At 42.5% G+C, this 17,212-nt stretch overlaps 2 protein-coding genes across 3 annotated transcripts; one reads left to right on the top strand and one right to left on the bottom strand.

Annotated features, from left to right (window-relative positions):
* Positions 1–454: 454 nt before the first annotated feature.
* LOC103291525 (gastrokine-3-like) lies at positions 455–5,729 on the top strand. The gene is made up of 6 exons (XM_008147581.2): positions 455–472; positions 1,743–1,796; positions 1,975–2,109; positions 3,622–3,729; positions 4,736–4,877; positions 5,610–5,729. Exons 1-6 carry the CDS (start codon positions 461–463, stop codon positions 5,702–5,704), a joined length of 546 nt encoding a protein of 181 aa, XP_008145803.1. The 5' UTR covers positions 455–460; the 3' UTR covers positions 5,705–5,729.
* A 3,565-nt stretch (positions 5,730–9,294) lies between these two features.
* GKN2 (gastrokine 2) lies at positions 9,295–15,415 on the bottom strand. Of its 2 annotated transcripts, none has more exons than XM_008147580.3 (6): positions 15,404–15,415; positions 13,741–13,794; positions 13,165–13,302; positions 11,220–11,330; positions 10,423–10,579; positions 9,295–9,377 (listed from the first exon to the last, which is right to left on the bottom strand). In XM_008147580.3, the coding sequence occupies exons 1-6, from the start codon at positions 15,413–15,415 to the stop codon at positions 9,295–9,297; spliced, it is 555 nt and encodes a 184-aa protein (XP_008145802.1). The 2 variants fall into 2 exon arrangements, with proteins under 2 accessions (XP_008145802.1, XP_054584464.1); XM_054728489.1 differs by lacking the exon at positions 15,404–15,415 and adding an exon at positions 14,891–14,902.
* Positions 15,416–17,212: the final 1,797 nt, after the last annotated feature.

Raw genomic sequence — 17,212 nt, forward strand, 5'->3', positions numbered from 1 at the left:
TTCAATCTGCCTCTTTGGCTTCATAAGATATTTCTCAACCCTCCACTGTTTGTATAGAACTTGTCTGTAATTGAGAAGTTGAAAGACTAAATTCACTAATACTGTATCAGGACCATTCTGCAGAATCTAATTTTTGCAATTCTTACCTTAGTTGTTAAGGTCATGGGCATGCCAGCCCACAAAGAGTTGTTCATATGCCATGTTTGCCTTGGAACCAGTAGAGGTAGCACAGTAAAAAGAAAATATTTAGAAGTAGTTAAAGAAAAGTGATAACTGTGATTACATAAATTTGCCTTATTTCCCCTCTGAATGACATCCGGATTATGGTTAACTACCCAGAGTCCTTTATTATGGCAATAATTGAAAAGTCCAGAACTATATAAACCAGACTTAGAAAATAAACAGGACATAGAAAATTCTATTATGCATACAGTTGCATGGGGTCTGCAAGAGAGACAATATGAAATACCTTGTAAGTATATTTTCTGATTTCAAATGCAGATGATTATGTTTTCAGAATCAAAATTGCCAGGGGGCACTTCTTTTGCCCCTCCTATGGACTCTTTAAATTAAAGCCAAATAGAATTTCTAATCATTAATTTGACACATAACCTCTCTATTGGCAAACCTCTCTGTTTTGGAACACCCACCTGAATGATGGGTATTTCACAAGAAAACTGATAACTAATTTCTTAAAAGTCAAGAATCTTTGGGGGTTGAGTAGATATTCATATTTTAGGGTTCTCTCTTCCTAGATTGATTGTATTTAAAAATTGCCAGTGAAGGAAAGTTTCACATGTATTTTATATATGGCCCCAACTCTCAGTATAGTTTAATAAAATATTACTGCTATCTGCATCTCAAGTATCTCCTTGATTGATCCCATTGCATTATGATTATTGTTCATAGAGGAGCTGTTTTCTTTTCCTTTGAAGATGAACCTCACTTTTATGGTGTCATGGCATGTGGCATACTGCATAGGGTATTGTGAGGATGGGGAAGGAGGTTGTCGATTTTTGTATGTTTAAGTGCACTTAAGCTGAGTGACCCTTCAGTAGAGAAAGGTTCACTGTCACACACTCTTATCCTGGCTTGTTCCTGCCCTAACTAATTCTCTTTCGCTTACTCTCTGATGCCTGGAATTCCCTCAACAGGTAAGGCAAGCCATGCCAAGAGAAAATGAGTCACTGAATAGATCTCAAGAACTAGTAACATTTGAGTAAAATCTATTTCCAAGTGAGGTGTAAATAAGTGGTGACTGGTCCTTTCTTCTCAGGCAAGGTGGGAGAAAAAAGGAAAGGAAAGAGGAGGACAGCAGGTGCCTGAGGGGGCAGGGAGGAGTCCCCAGTGGTTGGGAGGAGAGAGGAATGAATAGAAAGGGAAGACTGAGAACCTGAATTATCACTTATTTTATGACTTGGGTTAATGTGGGCCTGTCCTATGTGCAGGTAAAGTGGTTGGTAAGATGCCTAATAATTCATCCCAGTCATTTGACAGTAGATATAGAGCAAAACAAAATAGGTTCTTGAGCAAACGATAAAGCGTTGCCTTCTGAGTAGCCAGCACACCCTGTATCAACCACACCAAACAGTCCTCTGGTGCACACTGGGGCCCCAGGGGTACACAGATCTGTGAAAATAATTTTAAGAAGGCTCCAACTTTGGGGGCCCTTTGAGTTCCAGGCTCTGGACTCACCTGAGACTAAGGTAACCAGGGTGCATTAATATTTGTTTCTATTTCAGATTGTGTCTTCCATCCTAGTGATTTTCCTCCTAACTTCATCCTTGGCCCTGACGGTGAGTGAGAGTAGAGGGACCCAGCCTGTGTAGTCTTCCTTAAGCAGAAGTTTTTCATAAGTGATAATCCAGGGTGACTTTTCTCAAATGTCTTATGAGTGTCCCTGTAAACCTGCAAGATATGGGCAAAGCAGAAACCCTGGACTTTCAACTCTTCTTGTTGCTTGGTTTTCTCCAGACCATCAGTGACAGCCATCCTCTGGATGGGTCTGTGGGGACCCAGAGCATCCATGTCAGTGCCGTCCGAGGTATGGTCAGCATCCGAGACAACAATGTTTTGAGTGAATGGGATGGACTCGTGGACTACAAGAATGTAAGATGTGGAACACATTCATCACAATCCAAACTTTAGCCTTACGCTTTGCCCAAAGGAAGTGGACACTGTCTGCATTTGCCTTCTCCAGGTTTAGGCTCTCAATGGTACTACCTATCTCTAGGTCAGGGACTAGCCTTCCTGCAGTTGTGTGACTTTCTCCTGATCCAGCAACTGTAGGAGGAACTACTATAGTCTGTAGGGATCCCACGCTTGTTTGCTTCCTGTGAGCTGTTGACTTCACAGGGCTCCTGGAAGTCTCTGAAAAAAAGAGAGCCATTTAAAGGACGCCTATTTCTTATAAGTGGTATGTACTATAAAAGTTCTTTTGTCTTGATCTCAGATTTTAATCAGTTTATTTACAAAGAAGAATGATTTACTTTCACTTTTAGAAATCTTGCCTTAACCTGCCTGCCTGTGTCCTTAGATAATTAAGACGTGGCAGAAAGATACAGGATTAGGGAGCAACTGCCTATGGCCTTGGCCTGGCTCTCTGATAGAAAAGCTCTATAACCACAGGGCCATCACTCAGCCTTTCTGTGCCTGGGTCTTCTCATTTGCATCAATAGCTGCCTTCTATACCTGAAAGGACTCTGGGAAGTAAGAACCCACAGTCCTCTCTCTGGCCCAGAAGACCTCTCAGGACAGACACCTCAAATGCAGGCTTTCTCTCTGCTGCCACTTGTATCTACTACCATGCTCTCTTTCCTGAGTACATTCTCCCTCACTCTTCACCTAACCCGCCCCTAACTTCCTCAAGGAGACATCTGAACCCTCCTAAAGCGAATGCAGGTTAGTGATTTCCAACTCTGTGTTAACCCCTAGAAACTTTTTTTTCAAACAATATATTCCATATAAATCCATTATATAGAACAGAAGAAGTCAGAACTGCCCTGGCTAGAGGAGGGAGACGCAGGTGAAGTATTCTTAGGCTCAGTCAGACACAGCCAGGAACCCACTTCTCTGATCCAAAGCTGAGAGAAGCCAAATGACAGGCTCAGGGCCACATGGAGGAGCAGTTGGTGGCAGACACAGGCCTAGAATCCGAGTCTAAAGGGTATGACCCAAAGATCCTAATCAGCCCGTACATTCAGAGAACATTCTGTAATGCACAGGATGCTTTCACATAGTATCTCGTCTCATCCACTCATCATCACGACAACCCTGTGGTGGGAGGCCTGAGGACTGAATGCCAGATCAGGACCTTAAAGTCAGCTTTGTTACCAGGCCTCTCTCCAGTCCCACCAGTCTATCAGTAGTGTGTAGAGTCTCCTGGAAGATTCCTTCCTGTGCCTGCAGCAGGGACAGTGCCACATGGCCCTCAGAAGCAGCAGGGCTCTGTGCGCATTGCCAGTCCTGCTGCTGGCTCTTCACTCTGGTGCCCAGGGGTGCTCTCTCTGGGGTGCTCTACCTCACAGTCTAAAGAACAGCTATTTGCCAGCTCTGATGGAGAGTAGGATCCCACTAATACTGTGACTGATGAATGACATGGTTCTGCTGTGTTGCTTTAAGGATCTCTTGGTGGCTAAGATATATAGCAAGATGGCTTGTGTCTTGGCCAAGATGGACCAAGCTGTCTTCCCAACTTTGGATGACATTAGCAAGGCCCTGGACCCCCAGGTAAGTGAGACAGCTCCCTGTGGTCCCCTCCTAGGATGGTGTATTCCAATTCTGCATCCCAACCTCCTGGGACAATGGTATACACACAGAGAAAACTTGGTTCATGCTTGGGCTTAATGTTCATGCTTGTGCTTAATGTCCATGAAATCCTACCATCATGCAAAGGACCCCAAATCCAGTCCATGGCCCACTTAAGTCAACTTATAACCTGATCAATAAAAATTCCATGCAATGACCTAATTTTGATGTATTGCAAAGGGATGTGAGCTACATGTTAGTGAATATAAATTGTTGACTATAATATTTAGAGTAAATGAATAGAGTGCTCACATCTCCGTGCCTTCTCTCCTTCCCTGCACCACCCCCCGCCTATCACATACATACATATCATCTTTAGATGAAAATAAACCAGGTCTGCTGAAACTATCTTCCCTTCAGCCTCTTAAATGACAAAGGTAGTCAAATAAATTAAAAATCAGCAGGAAGTCCTTGGCAAGTCATTGAAACATGCTGCCATTTGCTTTAGTAACCTGCCCAGATCATTTGAGCAACATTAATGTCCATGGCAGGAGAGTCACTGAACTTGGGAAAATGCACTTTGGGTCACATAGAAAGAGAGGTAGAAAGTTTTCTACTCCTCTGGTTTATAGCAAGTAAAAACATAATATACAAATAACACATAAGTTAAAAACTATTCTATATTATCACCACAGCTGAGAAAAGCAATGGAGGCTAGAAAGTTATGGAATTAGGAAGGGTTAAAGGAATACAAACCCAGTAACAAAGACACACAAGCTCACTCACAGATTTTTCTGGAGTAATATCATCATCTTGTGGCTAGAGAAGATATTGCAGCTAAAGACAAAACACAATGGCAAGTTTGGGTTTACAGCTATTTCTGTAAAATGGATCACCCTAGTGTGCTGAAATACGTTCCTTGTCTCTTCTTCCTTGTTGCACCGCCTCCATATGCTGTGTCACCACTTTCAAATACCACCTCTTCCAGGGTTCAAAGCATTATCCATCCACTCGTGGCCTGACCTACACTGTTTTACCCAACCGGGTCAAGAACTTAGCACAGTATGGAATGCCCATCAAGGACATGTGCCGAGAGGTCCCTACCTACTTTGCCCAGCAGCGGAAAGAAGGTGTGTTGGTCTGTTGTCATCAGGACTGAGAACAGGAAGCAGAGTGAACTTAGCTTTTCCAGATGGTTGAGGGCCGCCATCTCATCAGTGGGATTTGACAGTTGGTAGATACCCTCACTTGACCCAAAGCTTCATCAACTCCTGCCCAAGTCACCCAGTGGCTGGCGTCCCACCATTACAGGTCCATTGCTTTGGGGTTCTCAGTCCTCCTCTTTCTCGGGCTTCCGAGGGGTTGGAATGCAGGACCTTAGTAATTGTAGACTGCACTGGGAAAGGAGCATCTCAGAGGCTGGCACCCCTGCTGGGGATATGGTGGGGATCAGTGGTGGTCAGCTTGAAAAGCTACCAGGTAATATCTCAAAACTACCTGCTACTCCAGATATAGTCAGTAATCTTTTCCCATTAGGCTATTGCCAGTCACTTACATCTTAGTATAAATTAACCCAATGAACAAGCCTTTTTCATAACAAGAGGAGCAAGCAGGAAAACAGGGAGAACTTGAGGGATTGGGAGTATGATTCAAGGTCAGTAGAACAGAAAGAGTGGGATGCAGGGCCAATTTTGAAGCGCAGAAGAGAGCTCCCATTTCAGTCCCATTTTAGTCTCTTGCTAGTAGAGCTCTCCTGAGCATCACATCCGATTTAGGTGCAGGATGTAAGATATCCACTCTACTTTGGGGTCTGAAAGTGATTGAGTAATTATTTTGTAAAATGCTTCTCTTTCTTCTTAAAGGTACCGCGCTGTCAGTGGACCCTGATTCATGTTTTGAAGTCCAACTTCTGTACTTTATGGGCCTCTCCATCTGCGGGGAGATCCCTGGGCTCTGACCCTCCAGGTCCGCCATGTGGAGAACGGACCCACCTATACAGGGCTACTGGCCTGAAACCAGCACTTAGGGGCTCAGCACTCCCATCTGCTAATAAAAAGCTCCTTGTTTCTACCTTCTACCTTTTGACCCAAGATCCAGCTTTGTAACCTGGATAATTGGGTACCGTTTCTCCTTCTGGGTTAGAACAATAAAGTTTCTTGCCTCACTGGCCTAGCAGATGATGGTCTAGCCCTCTCTGCCTGCACTGTCCTCTCTCGAGTTACTGGCATTCCCCTCCACATGCATTCCACAAAATTGCAGCCTGTATGGTCTGTAAGAGGAGGGGCCTCTCCTAGAATGTCTCAACTCTAAAGGCCTCTCTTAGGGTGTCCCTTAAATAATACCTTGATATATAAATAACAAAAAGATGCTAGCCACGGCACAGACAATCTGTCAGGTCTGAGGCCATATGTCTGATTCCTGCAAATTGGTGCTAAGATTCTATGAAAGCCTATTCACTATGCAAACCCCAGCCTGCACCATGCAAACCCCTGAGAGAGATACAAGTGAAATTAAACCCCCAAGTCCTCCCCTTGGAACTGGTCTAAACCTTCTTAGTGGTTTAGATACCTTAGTGGTAACTCCTAGCCATTTCTCTCTTCTACAAATGAATAAGGGGCCTGTTCTCTTAGCACTGGTTCTTTAACTGTCCATTACTGTGGCTGCGAGGGACAGAGACAGCTCCACTCACACCACACAGAACATCCCTGGATCCCCTTACCTTAGACACAAGAATAAACAGAGGAAGGAATGTTGAAGATACAGATGCAGATGGCCACAGAGGTTGTGTTGGAGTTTGGAGCACTTTAAATAGGGTGGGACTGGGATGGGATTGGCTAGGGAGCGGGGAGGAGTGAGTGAGTGGGAGAACTCTGGGTGATCTTAGCACCAATTTGCAGGAGATCGAGCTGAGCATCAGTGATGTAAAGTATGATGTGGTGTGGCTACCTACAGCTGTGAATGGAAAGACAATTGCAGGGAAATGTCCAAGATAAACCTCTGGGCTTAATTAGGGTAAGGTTGGACAGGCCAAAGGCTTGGAACCTATGGATTTGGTCGCATGTAGCTTGTTGAGGGTGAGGAAGGTGGAGATATGTGCATAAACACATTCAGAGTGGAAGTATCAGATGTGATAGGTCAAGGCTGAGCAGGACTAACGGACTTAAAAAAGCAGAGTCAAGCCGAAACCGGTTTGGCTCAGTGGATAGAGCGTTGGTCTGCGGACTGAAAGGTCCCAGGTTCGATTCCGGTCAAGGGCATGTACATTGGTTGCGGGCACATCCCCGGTAGGGGGTATGCAAGAGGCAGCTGGTCGATGTTTCTAGCTCTCTGTCCCTCTCCTTTCCTCTCTGTAAAAAGTCAATAAAATATATATATATTTATATAAAATAAAACAAAAACAGCTTTAAAAAAGCAGAGTCATGAAAACTTTTTCCTAAGTGACCGTTGGACTGTTTGACCGTTTGACCGGTAGCTATGACGTGCACTGACCACCAGGAGGCAGACACTCAATGCACAGGCATGGAAACAGGGAACAGACTGATGAATCTCAGAGGGAAGGGGCAAGGGGGGAAGGCGGGGAGAGATTAACCAAAGATCTTATATGCATACTAGAGACCTGGTGCACAGATTTGTGCACTGGTGGGGCCCCTCAGCCTGACCTGCAAGGACTGGGCTGAAACCAGCAGTCTGACATCCCCTGAGGGGTTCTGGATTGCGAGAGGGCACAGGCCAGGCCGAGGGACCCCACCGGTGCACAAATCCATGCACCGGGCCTCTAGTATCATTATAAACATTAATGAGAATAACACATCTCTGAGCATTGGGTTCTAAAAGAAGTTGCCAATTAAAACATCCCTTCTTCCCACCCCCACCCCTACCAGTCCTGGCCACAGGAGTATGTACACCCAAGTTATTCTGTTATGGTCCTTTCCAGACAATTTTTAAATTTGAAATTCAAATGAGAGGCGTCTCTTCCTTTCCAACAATGATGCTCGGAAGCTGGGGGCCTTGTTGGAGTGTGTTCTCCTAGAGAAAGCTAATGTAAGATTCTGAGGCTAATGTGGAGGGAGAAAGAATGTTGAGATGGGGAGTGGGTGGGAGAACGAGTCTGGCCACCTTAAAGTACCCAGCTCAAGACCAGAATATCCCTATCCTCCTATACTAAGCTGGGACAATGAATTTCACTCCATCTAGCTTCTGTGAATTAGATTTGGGTTCCAGCACTTGCAAACATTAAGATCCCAGCTAGTCTACTCTATCATTCATTTGGCACTTTATTGTATACGCTTTCACTATTGTTATGAATGTTTTAGATAAATTTCTTACTTCCCCAACAAGAAAATAACTTTATTGTCTATGGCAGTTTTGTCTTGGGCCCCTTCCTCTAACATGCCTAACCCAGTGCTGAGCCACTGTAAGTGATTTAAATGTATTCAGTAATGGTTATTGCGAAGTACAGTGTTAAGCCCTACTAGTGTGGCTCAGTGGTTGAGCGTCACCTATGAACCAGGAGGTCACAGTTCAATTCCCAATCAGGGCACATGCCTAGGTTGTGAACTCGATCCCCAGTGTGGGGTGTGCAGGAGGAAGCCAATTAATGATTCTTTCTCATCATTGATGTTTCTATCTCTATCTCCCTCTCCCTTCCTCTCTGAAATCAATATAATATTTTTTAAACAAAGAAGTACAGTGTTAGGCATAGGAGTTGTCGATGAACAGTCAACATGAGAATCAGCTATATGATCTGGAAATTTGCCCAAATTATGCAATTTCTTTGTTATATTGGAAGTCGCTTCCCTTCTATATAGGGGCTTGGCATTCCCACCTAGGTTCTTACTTCTGCTGAGATTTTCAGCAAGGTATATTGTTCCCTGGGTGATGGGTGCTCTAACCTCCCTCTCTCCTGGGACAAAGTATATCATGATAGTGTTTATTAAGGTTGAGTCTACTGCTTTGATGAGCTAAAAGGCATGTGAATGGCCACTGAGGCTGAGTGCTTTGTCAAAACTGCCATAGACAATAAAGTTATTTTCTTGTTGGGGAAGTAAGAAATTTATCTAAAACATTCAGAGGGGATAATTTCCTTCATCTGAGTAGTCAAGTTTTTGCTAAGGGATTTTCCAAATCCATGCCCCTTCACTAGATAGAGGTCAGTGCCACCTGAGCCCCTTCTTCCCCCACGGGCTGCCCCAGGGTGTTGGACAGACAAAGGGGCAGCTGGTCTGTGAACAGATGCAAAGATGGAGACTTGCACCCACCAACGAGCCTGTATGTGACTCAGCCATATTATTTGGAAATTTTCACACTTTGTGTACTTGACTTGAAATCCTGGCAATTTCTCTCCTCTATATATTGACATAAACATCAGTTGACACCCCTTTGCTATTTACAAAAAAAGCAAACACTCAGATAGCTGTTAATGTAGTATTTATGTTTTACTACTGAATCTCAAAATTAGTTGGGGTTTTTGGAAAGAATTTAATTTGTCTTCTGAGGTGAAACCAAAGGGTGTGTTTCTTTGAAAAGATGCAATCAGTGGGCTGATGCTTAAACATTGACGCCTCCACAGATGGAAATCCCAAAGATGCCCAGGAGCCCAGCCTTTACGCAGCCATGAGCACCGGCATCATCTGAAAAGGGGGAACATTTTTGAAGAAAGAGGATTAAGAAATACATTATCAGAATGCAGCAAATCAAAGCCTTTTGTTAGTGTCTTGACTAGAGGTTGTACATGTAATTTCATGTTACCCAAGATTTTAGCTATACATGTACTGCAAAGGATAATAGACTGACAATTCCTGGAAAAGATGTCTGTCTCCGTTCAATTGATGCTATGCATTAATGGCATGCTAAGTGTCTTTACTTACAAATGCTAATGACCTTATAAAAAGAAAAATGTCTTAACTAAATTTTTTTTCCTGGGCAGTAGAAATGTATTGAATGCTAATTCTTTTCATCTTTATCTACCTCCCACAACCCTGGGGAATTTGTGTTGTTGTGTGCAACATCTGTGGCCCAGCCTCTTTGGCTCTGGCCTCTCTTCCGTATTTAGAAACTATGTATAAAAATACCAGTAAAGCCCAGCCGACCCATGAACTAAGAGGTCACCAGTCCAATTCCTGGTAAGGGCACATGCCTCAGGTTTTCCTTGACACCCATGAATCTTTTTTTTATTCCATTCTCTGTATTAACTGGTCAACTTCTCTGCCAGATTATATGTTCCTTGGGTGCAGAGTTTTATCCATTTCTGTATCTCACCTAACATTTAGCACAATATCCACCTGTGGTCAGTATTTAATTCCCAAAGCAAACCAGATTGAGTCATGTTTTATATTTGTATTTCACACAACACCTAGTAGAGTGTTGGCACATTAGAGGTTTCAGAAAATACTAAAGGCCCGGTGCACAAAATTCGTGCACAGGGGTTGTTCCTCAGCCCAGCCTGCACCCTCTCCAATCCAGGATCCCTTGGGGGATGTCCAACTGCCCTTCCCTGCTGGCCTGATCGCCCCCTAACTGCTCCCCCCTGCCAGCCTGATCACCCCTAACCGCCTCTGCCTCGGCCCCCACCACCGTGGCTTTGTTCAGAAGGACATCCCGAAGATGTCCGTTCTATTAGCATATTACTCTTTTATTAGTATAGATTGGGTGAAGGAATGATTTATTCATACTCACGTGGTTTATCAACCACTTCTGCCTTGTACAAGGGGAGGTGTTTGCAGAGCTTCTCAATGGGTGACCCCAAAAAGAACCATTTCATGTCTGTAAACCAAGACTGCAGCGGGTTGTACTTGACCCAGGTGTATTCGTTGGAGGACATGGTCTTCAGAGCCTAGATCAGTATAATAGAGTGGGACTGGGTAAAAATATGTTGACATAAACTGGTATACCTCATTCTCAATTGTGACTTTTTTCCTTTCAGGTTATTAAATAGAAGGTGGTCAGGAATCTCAAGACATCTTCTCTTCCTGACCACTTGGTCTTCAGAGAATCCTCATTATTACCAATATTATTTTGCTGGTGATAACAATGAAACCCAGAGAGGGTGATTCCTATGCCCAAGGTGACACAAATAGGAGGGAGAATTAAACCCCAGATGTCTAGCTTCATGTTTTTTTTTATTCTCACTATACTATATTGTTTGTTTGCATGTTGTATCATTGAATATTATAACTTCACTCCTTTTCTTTGCCATTCACTGTTTCTTAGATCCCTGCTCTGAAAAGAGAAGCTGTTCAGTCCTTTCTACAGAAACACTGGAATTTACTACCAGTTCTTGTATTGAGGGCTCTATGGTAGAAATCAAGCTAAGAGATGTACTCCTGTATCAAAAACAATAAATGTGAAAATACTCTAATAAGTGGATAGTAATAAGATATAAAATTATGATCCCTTACCCTCTTCATTTCTCCATAATGACCAGTTTTCCCTGACTCAAGAACATGGAATATTTAAGGCCACTCTAGAATTACCTTCCTCTCGTAGATGTACCGTTTGAGTTGATCCAGAGCAGGAATGGCATCATGGTTCATCTTCATGACGTAGCAGGCTCTTCGGGAGAGGATCCTGGATGCGATGTAACCCTGAGGCAGCAAGAGCACAGTTACTGCCCCTCCCAATTCCCTGGATTCTGAACTTGGTGAGAATGACGTGTGGACCTTGAGAAAGCCTTGAGCATGCACAGTGAGTGCATATGACTGATTTTTAATCTGCAATAAACCCTATCCATTTAACTTCTTTGACATAGTATTTTTATTTCTTCACTTGTCATCTCTCTCTCTGAAAAGTGAGCCACATGATTTGTTATGGAATGAGGGTCTACAGTTTGCAATGTAAAAGACTGAGAAGCAGCAGCTCTCTGTCTCTATTGATTTTGTGCAGACTCTCCTCGATTTGGAGTACATACAATATTTTTTAGAACTGAGCTTTCCAATATGTTAGTTATTAGGCACATGTAGCTCTTTAAATTTAAATTCAATACAATTGAAAATGTACTTCCTCTGTCACACTTTTACCCAGGCATGGAGTTATGCACTGTGGATATAGGTAGATTGTTGTCTTCAAGGGCTCCATAGCCACAAGGGCCAGCTGCTTCCCTTTTGGGAAACGCAGATGTAGGTCATTTCCACCATTGCAGAAAGTTCCATTGGACAGTGCTTGTCTAGAAACTCTCCTTAACACACCCACGCCCACCATCACCCCCCATACATACTTGCTTCATCTATTCTTCCCTTCTCTACCACCTCTTCTCCATCTTTTCTCCACCTGTAACCCAAGCTGGCTGGGTAGGGATGGGTTGGAAGAAGTTGGAATTGGAAGAGCAATGGAGAGTGAGGACCTTGGAGCCAGAAGGAACCTAAGGGCATCTAATCTTCATCTAGAGTGTGCTCTTCAGAGTTCCAAATGGTTATACAGTCTAGAAGACTGTATATAATAACATAAATCCTTCTGCTTCCTATTTTTCAATTCTCACACATTTTCTGTTCCTAAAATTCAAAAATAGACTGAGACCAATGGTGATGATCATGGAAGAGGCTTAAATCCTCACCACTTCATTTTTTTAAAGGCACTTTTGGGATTTTCTTGACATCTGCTTAAAAACAATTTCAGTAGAACTTCCTTTTAACCCATGTTTTTCAGAGACTATACTTTCAAATGTGTCCTGGAACTCCCAATACCAAAGGGGAGGAAACATGTGAGGATGTTTGCACAAGACAAGAAGAAAAATGTATTCAGACATCCAGTGAGATGGATGACAACCTACCCATATCCACAGTGCAGAGTCCTGTGCCTGGGTAAAAGCAAACTAATAGTTATGGTGAACAACGAGAAAATAAGCAAATAATACATGGATAAAGGGCAGAATATGTTTTCTGAGCAGGTTTCTGAGATTTTTTTGTTAATAATAGTAACTAAAACTTGGAAATAGTTTGGTGTTTTAATTAACATACAGAAGAAGCATGCTTACAGAAGAAGCATGATTTATTGCGTAGTCTACATGCAGAGTTAACTATGTATAGTTGTTCTGGATTTCTGGTCATTTGTGACTGTTTCATGATGGGTGTTTTTTTTCTGAACAATTTTTTTTGTATGAGAAGGCCCAATTCATTCATTTATTTACTCCACAAAAATTTTTTAGAGTCTGAGTGCTATGCATTGCTTTGGGCTTTGTTCATTCTTTCTGAGCCTGTAGCGAGACAGTATCATCATGCTTTCAATTTCCACCTGAAAAGGTCAAGTAAACGTGTATGTTTCCTATGTCATGTTTTTTTCTCAGAAATGATTTTGTTTGTTTGTTCATCAATAGCTTGATTATTTAAAAGGAAAAGCAGAAGTAAGGACATTCTGATGGACTCACAGGATAGATGGACTCGCATTATAGAATTCAAGTAATATAAAAATTCCCTTGCAGCTTACATGTTTATAGTCAAAAACTGTGGTAGAGGAGCATGATCCGGCATGGATGTTAACAATGGCAGTGTTTTTTTCATTGTCAATTGTCACTGTCTCCTGAATATTGCCACCATTGTTGTTTGGGCTGATGATGTTGTAAACCTAGATTGACCACAAAGACAAAATGGTTTTTCTATAAATTACATGCATTTGAAAGAATCCCTCCCAGCAAAATAGAGCCTTATATCTGCTATGAACAAGAAATTGAAGGCTAAAACCTCTCCACTGGGATCCCAGACCAAAAGCACATGTTAAAATAAGAATGTAAAACTCTTTCTCATAGTGGACAATTGTAATGGAGAAGCAATGATAATCACAGGAAAGATGAGATTGACCACATTTTAAAGCAATGGATTACATTTTTTAATGTATTGCCATTGGAAAAAAATAATCAATCTCATTGTTTCCATTACTGGTTATTTCTGGGATTCCATCCCAAATAGGTCATATGGACTCTCTACTGTCCTTCAGATTATCTTATATCTTCCTTTTCCTCTCCCAATATCTCCAAACTAGAAAATCCGCAATGAATCAATTCACCTCATATCCATGAGACTGTGTTCCAAAGATGGCCAGCACCACCAAAAATAACACCTGAAAAACAGACCAGTCACTTTCATTCCCAATAAGGTAATCATTGAAGATAGAGACATGAGAGGACACTGGACAGGACAAGCATAAATATCTCAGAAAATATAACCTAGAGACACTGGTGTGTGGTCATGGATGGTCAACAGTCTAAAGTATAAAACACACACACACATTCACTTGATTGACAGGTATGTATTGAGTTTTTTGTCACTCAGTTCTCAACCCTTTCCAACATCAAAACCTTCTACATAGCATGTATACTTATGCCAGGAAGAATTTAGGGCAGGTGAGTAGTGAGAAATGACTGATTTTACTATGGGAATGCCCTGGTGTGGTTCATTCTGGCTTTGGATTGCAAGAGGTCAATTTGTGTCCTCTAGTATAAAAAAAGGGGGGCGATAGAGGAGGACCTGGCCAGTTTGGTTCAGTGGATAGGCCCTCAGACTGAAGAGTCCCGGGTTCGTTTCTGGTCAAAGGCATGTATCTCGGTTGCAGGCTCAGATCCTAGCTCAGGTTGGGGTGCATGTGGGAGACAACCAATCGATGTATCTCTCTTACATGGATATTTCACTCTCTCTGTCTCTCCCCTTCTCTTCCACTCTCTCTAAAAGTCAATGGAAAAATATCCTTGGGTGAGGATTAACCAAAAAAAGAAAAAAGGAAGTGGGAGGATAAAATACATTGAATATGGATTCATGGGCAATAGACACAATGGATTTTTAAGGAAAAATATGAAAATAAGATGCTTGGGGACATGGCTAACTTTTGAGGCTGACATCAAGGAAAACCTTCTTATTCTCCTACAATCTATGCCTTAGTGTTACCATCAGAGAAAGGTTAGGCCACAGGCCATGCAACTGACAGAGGCAGTTCTGACACTTAGCTGTAGTTGTGTAAAAGTCTAATCCAATACTCTGATTCTGATTTTGTGTTGTCTCCTCTGACATCACAGTGTACCGCACTATCATTGAAAACTGCTGCTGGAGGGCGTCTACTAGAAGGCCAGGATTTTTAAGAACTGTCAGTGGGACTTTTCTACTGCCCCTTCTATATTGCCAATAACATTCCTCTCCTGATGGCTGTGGGTGGAGTGTCTGACAAAGATCTGCATGCAATATCCCACCTGCCAACTTGCATAGGGACACATCTTCTCTGACTCCTGCATTGAGCGTCTGCCCTCTGGTGGTCGGTGTGCATCATAGTGACTGATCATTCTGCCATTTGGTCAATTTGCATATTAGCCTCTTATTATATAGGATTACCACTTCTCTTTTAGATAGTAATTGGAGTTATCCTGAAATGCTCACATTCCCTCCAAAGCTCATAATAAGAATTATTCTTAAAAATTCTCCACATTAAAATTCTCTAGGTATTTCCAAAACTTTTTCTTTATATTTTCAGTAAACATTTCAAAATATAGACAATAAACAAATAAATATTTGACTTAATATTCAACACTATTCCTAACAAATACATCATTAAACTCAATCACAGAAGCTTATAAAGCATGCACAGTGCTTATCTAAAAACCCTGATCTAAGGCATATTGGATATGAACATTCCCTGCAGGCAGCCACCACAAGAGTATAAAGAAGCATAAACAAATACTCACAAGGGTTTTCATTTTGTCGGAAGGGAAGAAGGTGCTGGAGCAAGTGAGGCTGCCTGGAGCAGCTCCTACCCTTTATATTGGTTTCAAGGTGTGGAAATCTCTTTCTAGACCGAGCACTGTGGAAAAAGCTGTGTCATATCTGACACACCCCAGCAAACTCCTTTATCGAGATTGAGACCCAACCACATAACCTGATATCAATGAAGTTCATTAGTCAGTAGTGAAAATTCACCACTTGGTCACTCAGTAAATATTCCCTGCTTATCTGCTCTATGTTGCACTTAGAGTTCAATTTCCACCCTTTAAAAACATTGTGAGATGTTTGTTTTACACAGACATCTTACTGACATAGAAGGGCATATTCTTAATATTGCCCCCCTTCCCCCCCTGCGCTGGTAAAGTCCTCCCTTAAGATCTGAGTTGGGGTCCCCACTCAGCGATTGTTCGTCCCTACCTGCTTCTTGAATTCCTCCACCTAAGGAATGGACATGAGACTAGAGGCAAGAACAGTGGCTGGGGGCCTCTTTTGAGAACAAACAGCCTTATGACTTTATTTGTTTTCCCCTTTAGAGTTGGTGTCAATTTTCAGAGATTCATGAAGAACAGGGCTCAGAGATTTCTCTGCCCAATTACCAGGGTTAACCAAATTTTTACATTAAGCCTTGGCCAAGACACTGTGAAAACTGTGATTTATATATCTCTGGTTATCTTGAGGAGCATTGAGAAATTCTCAGATTAAAAAAAAAAGAGAAAATAAAGTTTAATTTGTGTAATTTTTATAATGCCACAATCAGAAAAGGCTATCTAGTGTTAGGTTGGGATCATGAACTCAGAAGGTGGGGCAATACAAAAACAAACAAAAAATTGAAAATTTGTTAAATATTGAGAATCATTATAGTAAGCGAAGAAACAGCATAAATGATGTCCTTGATCTACAACTACAGTGACTTCCTAACTAGCAGGATTTTTTAATAGGGCTTTTTAAAAAGAGACATTTGGGCAATTTGGGGCTGACCTAGTTCACAGGAATTCTGCTACACTGGCTGTTCAGCTGTGGTGGATGTAAATGTGCTGCTTAAAATTTATTTTATTTTAGAGATAGAGAGGAAGAAAGAGAGAGAAACATGGACTTGTTATTACACTTATTTATGCATTTATTGGTTGACTAGAGGCCCAGTGCACGAAATTCATGCACTCTGAGCATCCCTCAGCCCGGCCTGCACCCTCCCACAGTCCAGGAGCCCTCGAGGGATATCTGACTGATGACTTAGTCCCGCAAGGAGCGGGCCTAAGCTGTCAGTAGGACATCCTTAGCAGTGCCACAGAGGCAGGAGAGGCTCCTGCCACTGCCACTGTGTTCGCCAGCCATGAGCCCGGCTCAGGGCTTCTTGGGAGCGCACTGACCACCAGGGGGCAGCTCTTGCATTGAGTGTCTGCTCCCTGGTGGTCAGTGTGCGTCATAGCGACCAGTCGGTCTGCCGTTTGGTCGATTTGCATATTAGCCTTTTATTATATAGGATTCTTGTATGCACCCTGATGCTCTAAACAACTGAGCTACCTGGCCAGGGTGCTGCTTTTATTTTTTTAGCTTTCTGAGATAGCAGTAGCAAGAAAGATTACAGTTTTGTAGTATATCCTCCACTCTTCTCCCAGGTCTGGCTCCAAAAGTCCCCCAAAGCAAGCCACACCTATACCAGTAGACATGAGAGCAGATAGAGGTATTACCGCCTACCCTTTACTTTGCCCTGTCCCCAGTAGTTCTGAGTCTATAGGCTTGATAATGATATAGTTAGCATTTATGAAGCACTT

Source organism: Eptesicus fuscus, chromosome 16 (genome assembly GCF_027574615.1).
Source record: "Eptesicus fuscus isolate TK198812 chromosome 16, DD_ASM_mEF_20220401, whole genome shotgun sequence".
NCBI classification, from domain to species: Eukaryota; Metazoa; Chordata; class Mammalia; order Chiroptera; family Vespertilionidae; genus Eptesicus; species Eptesicus fuscus.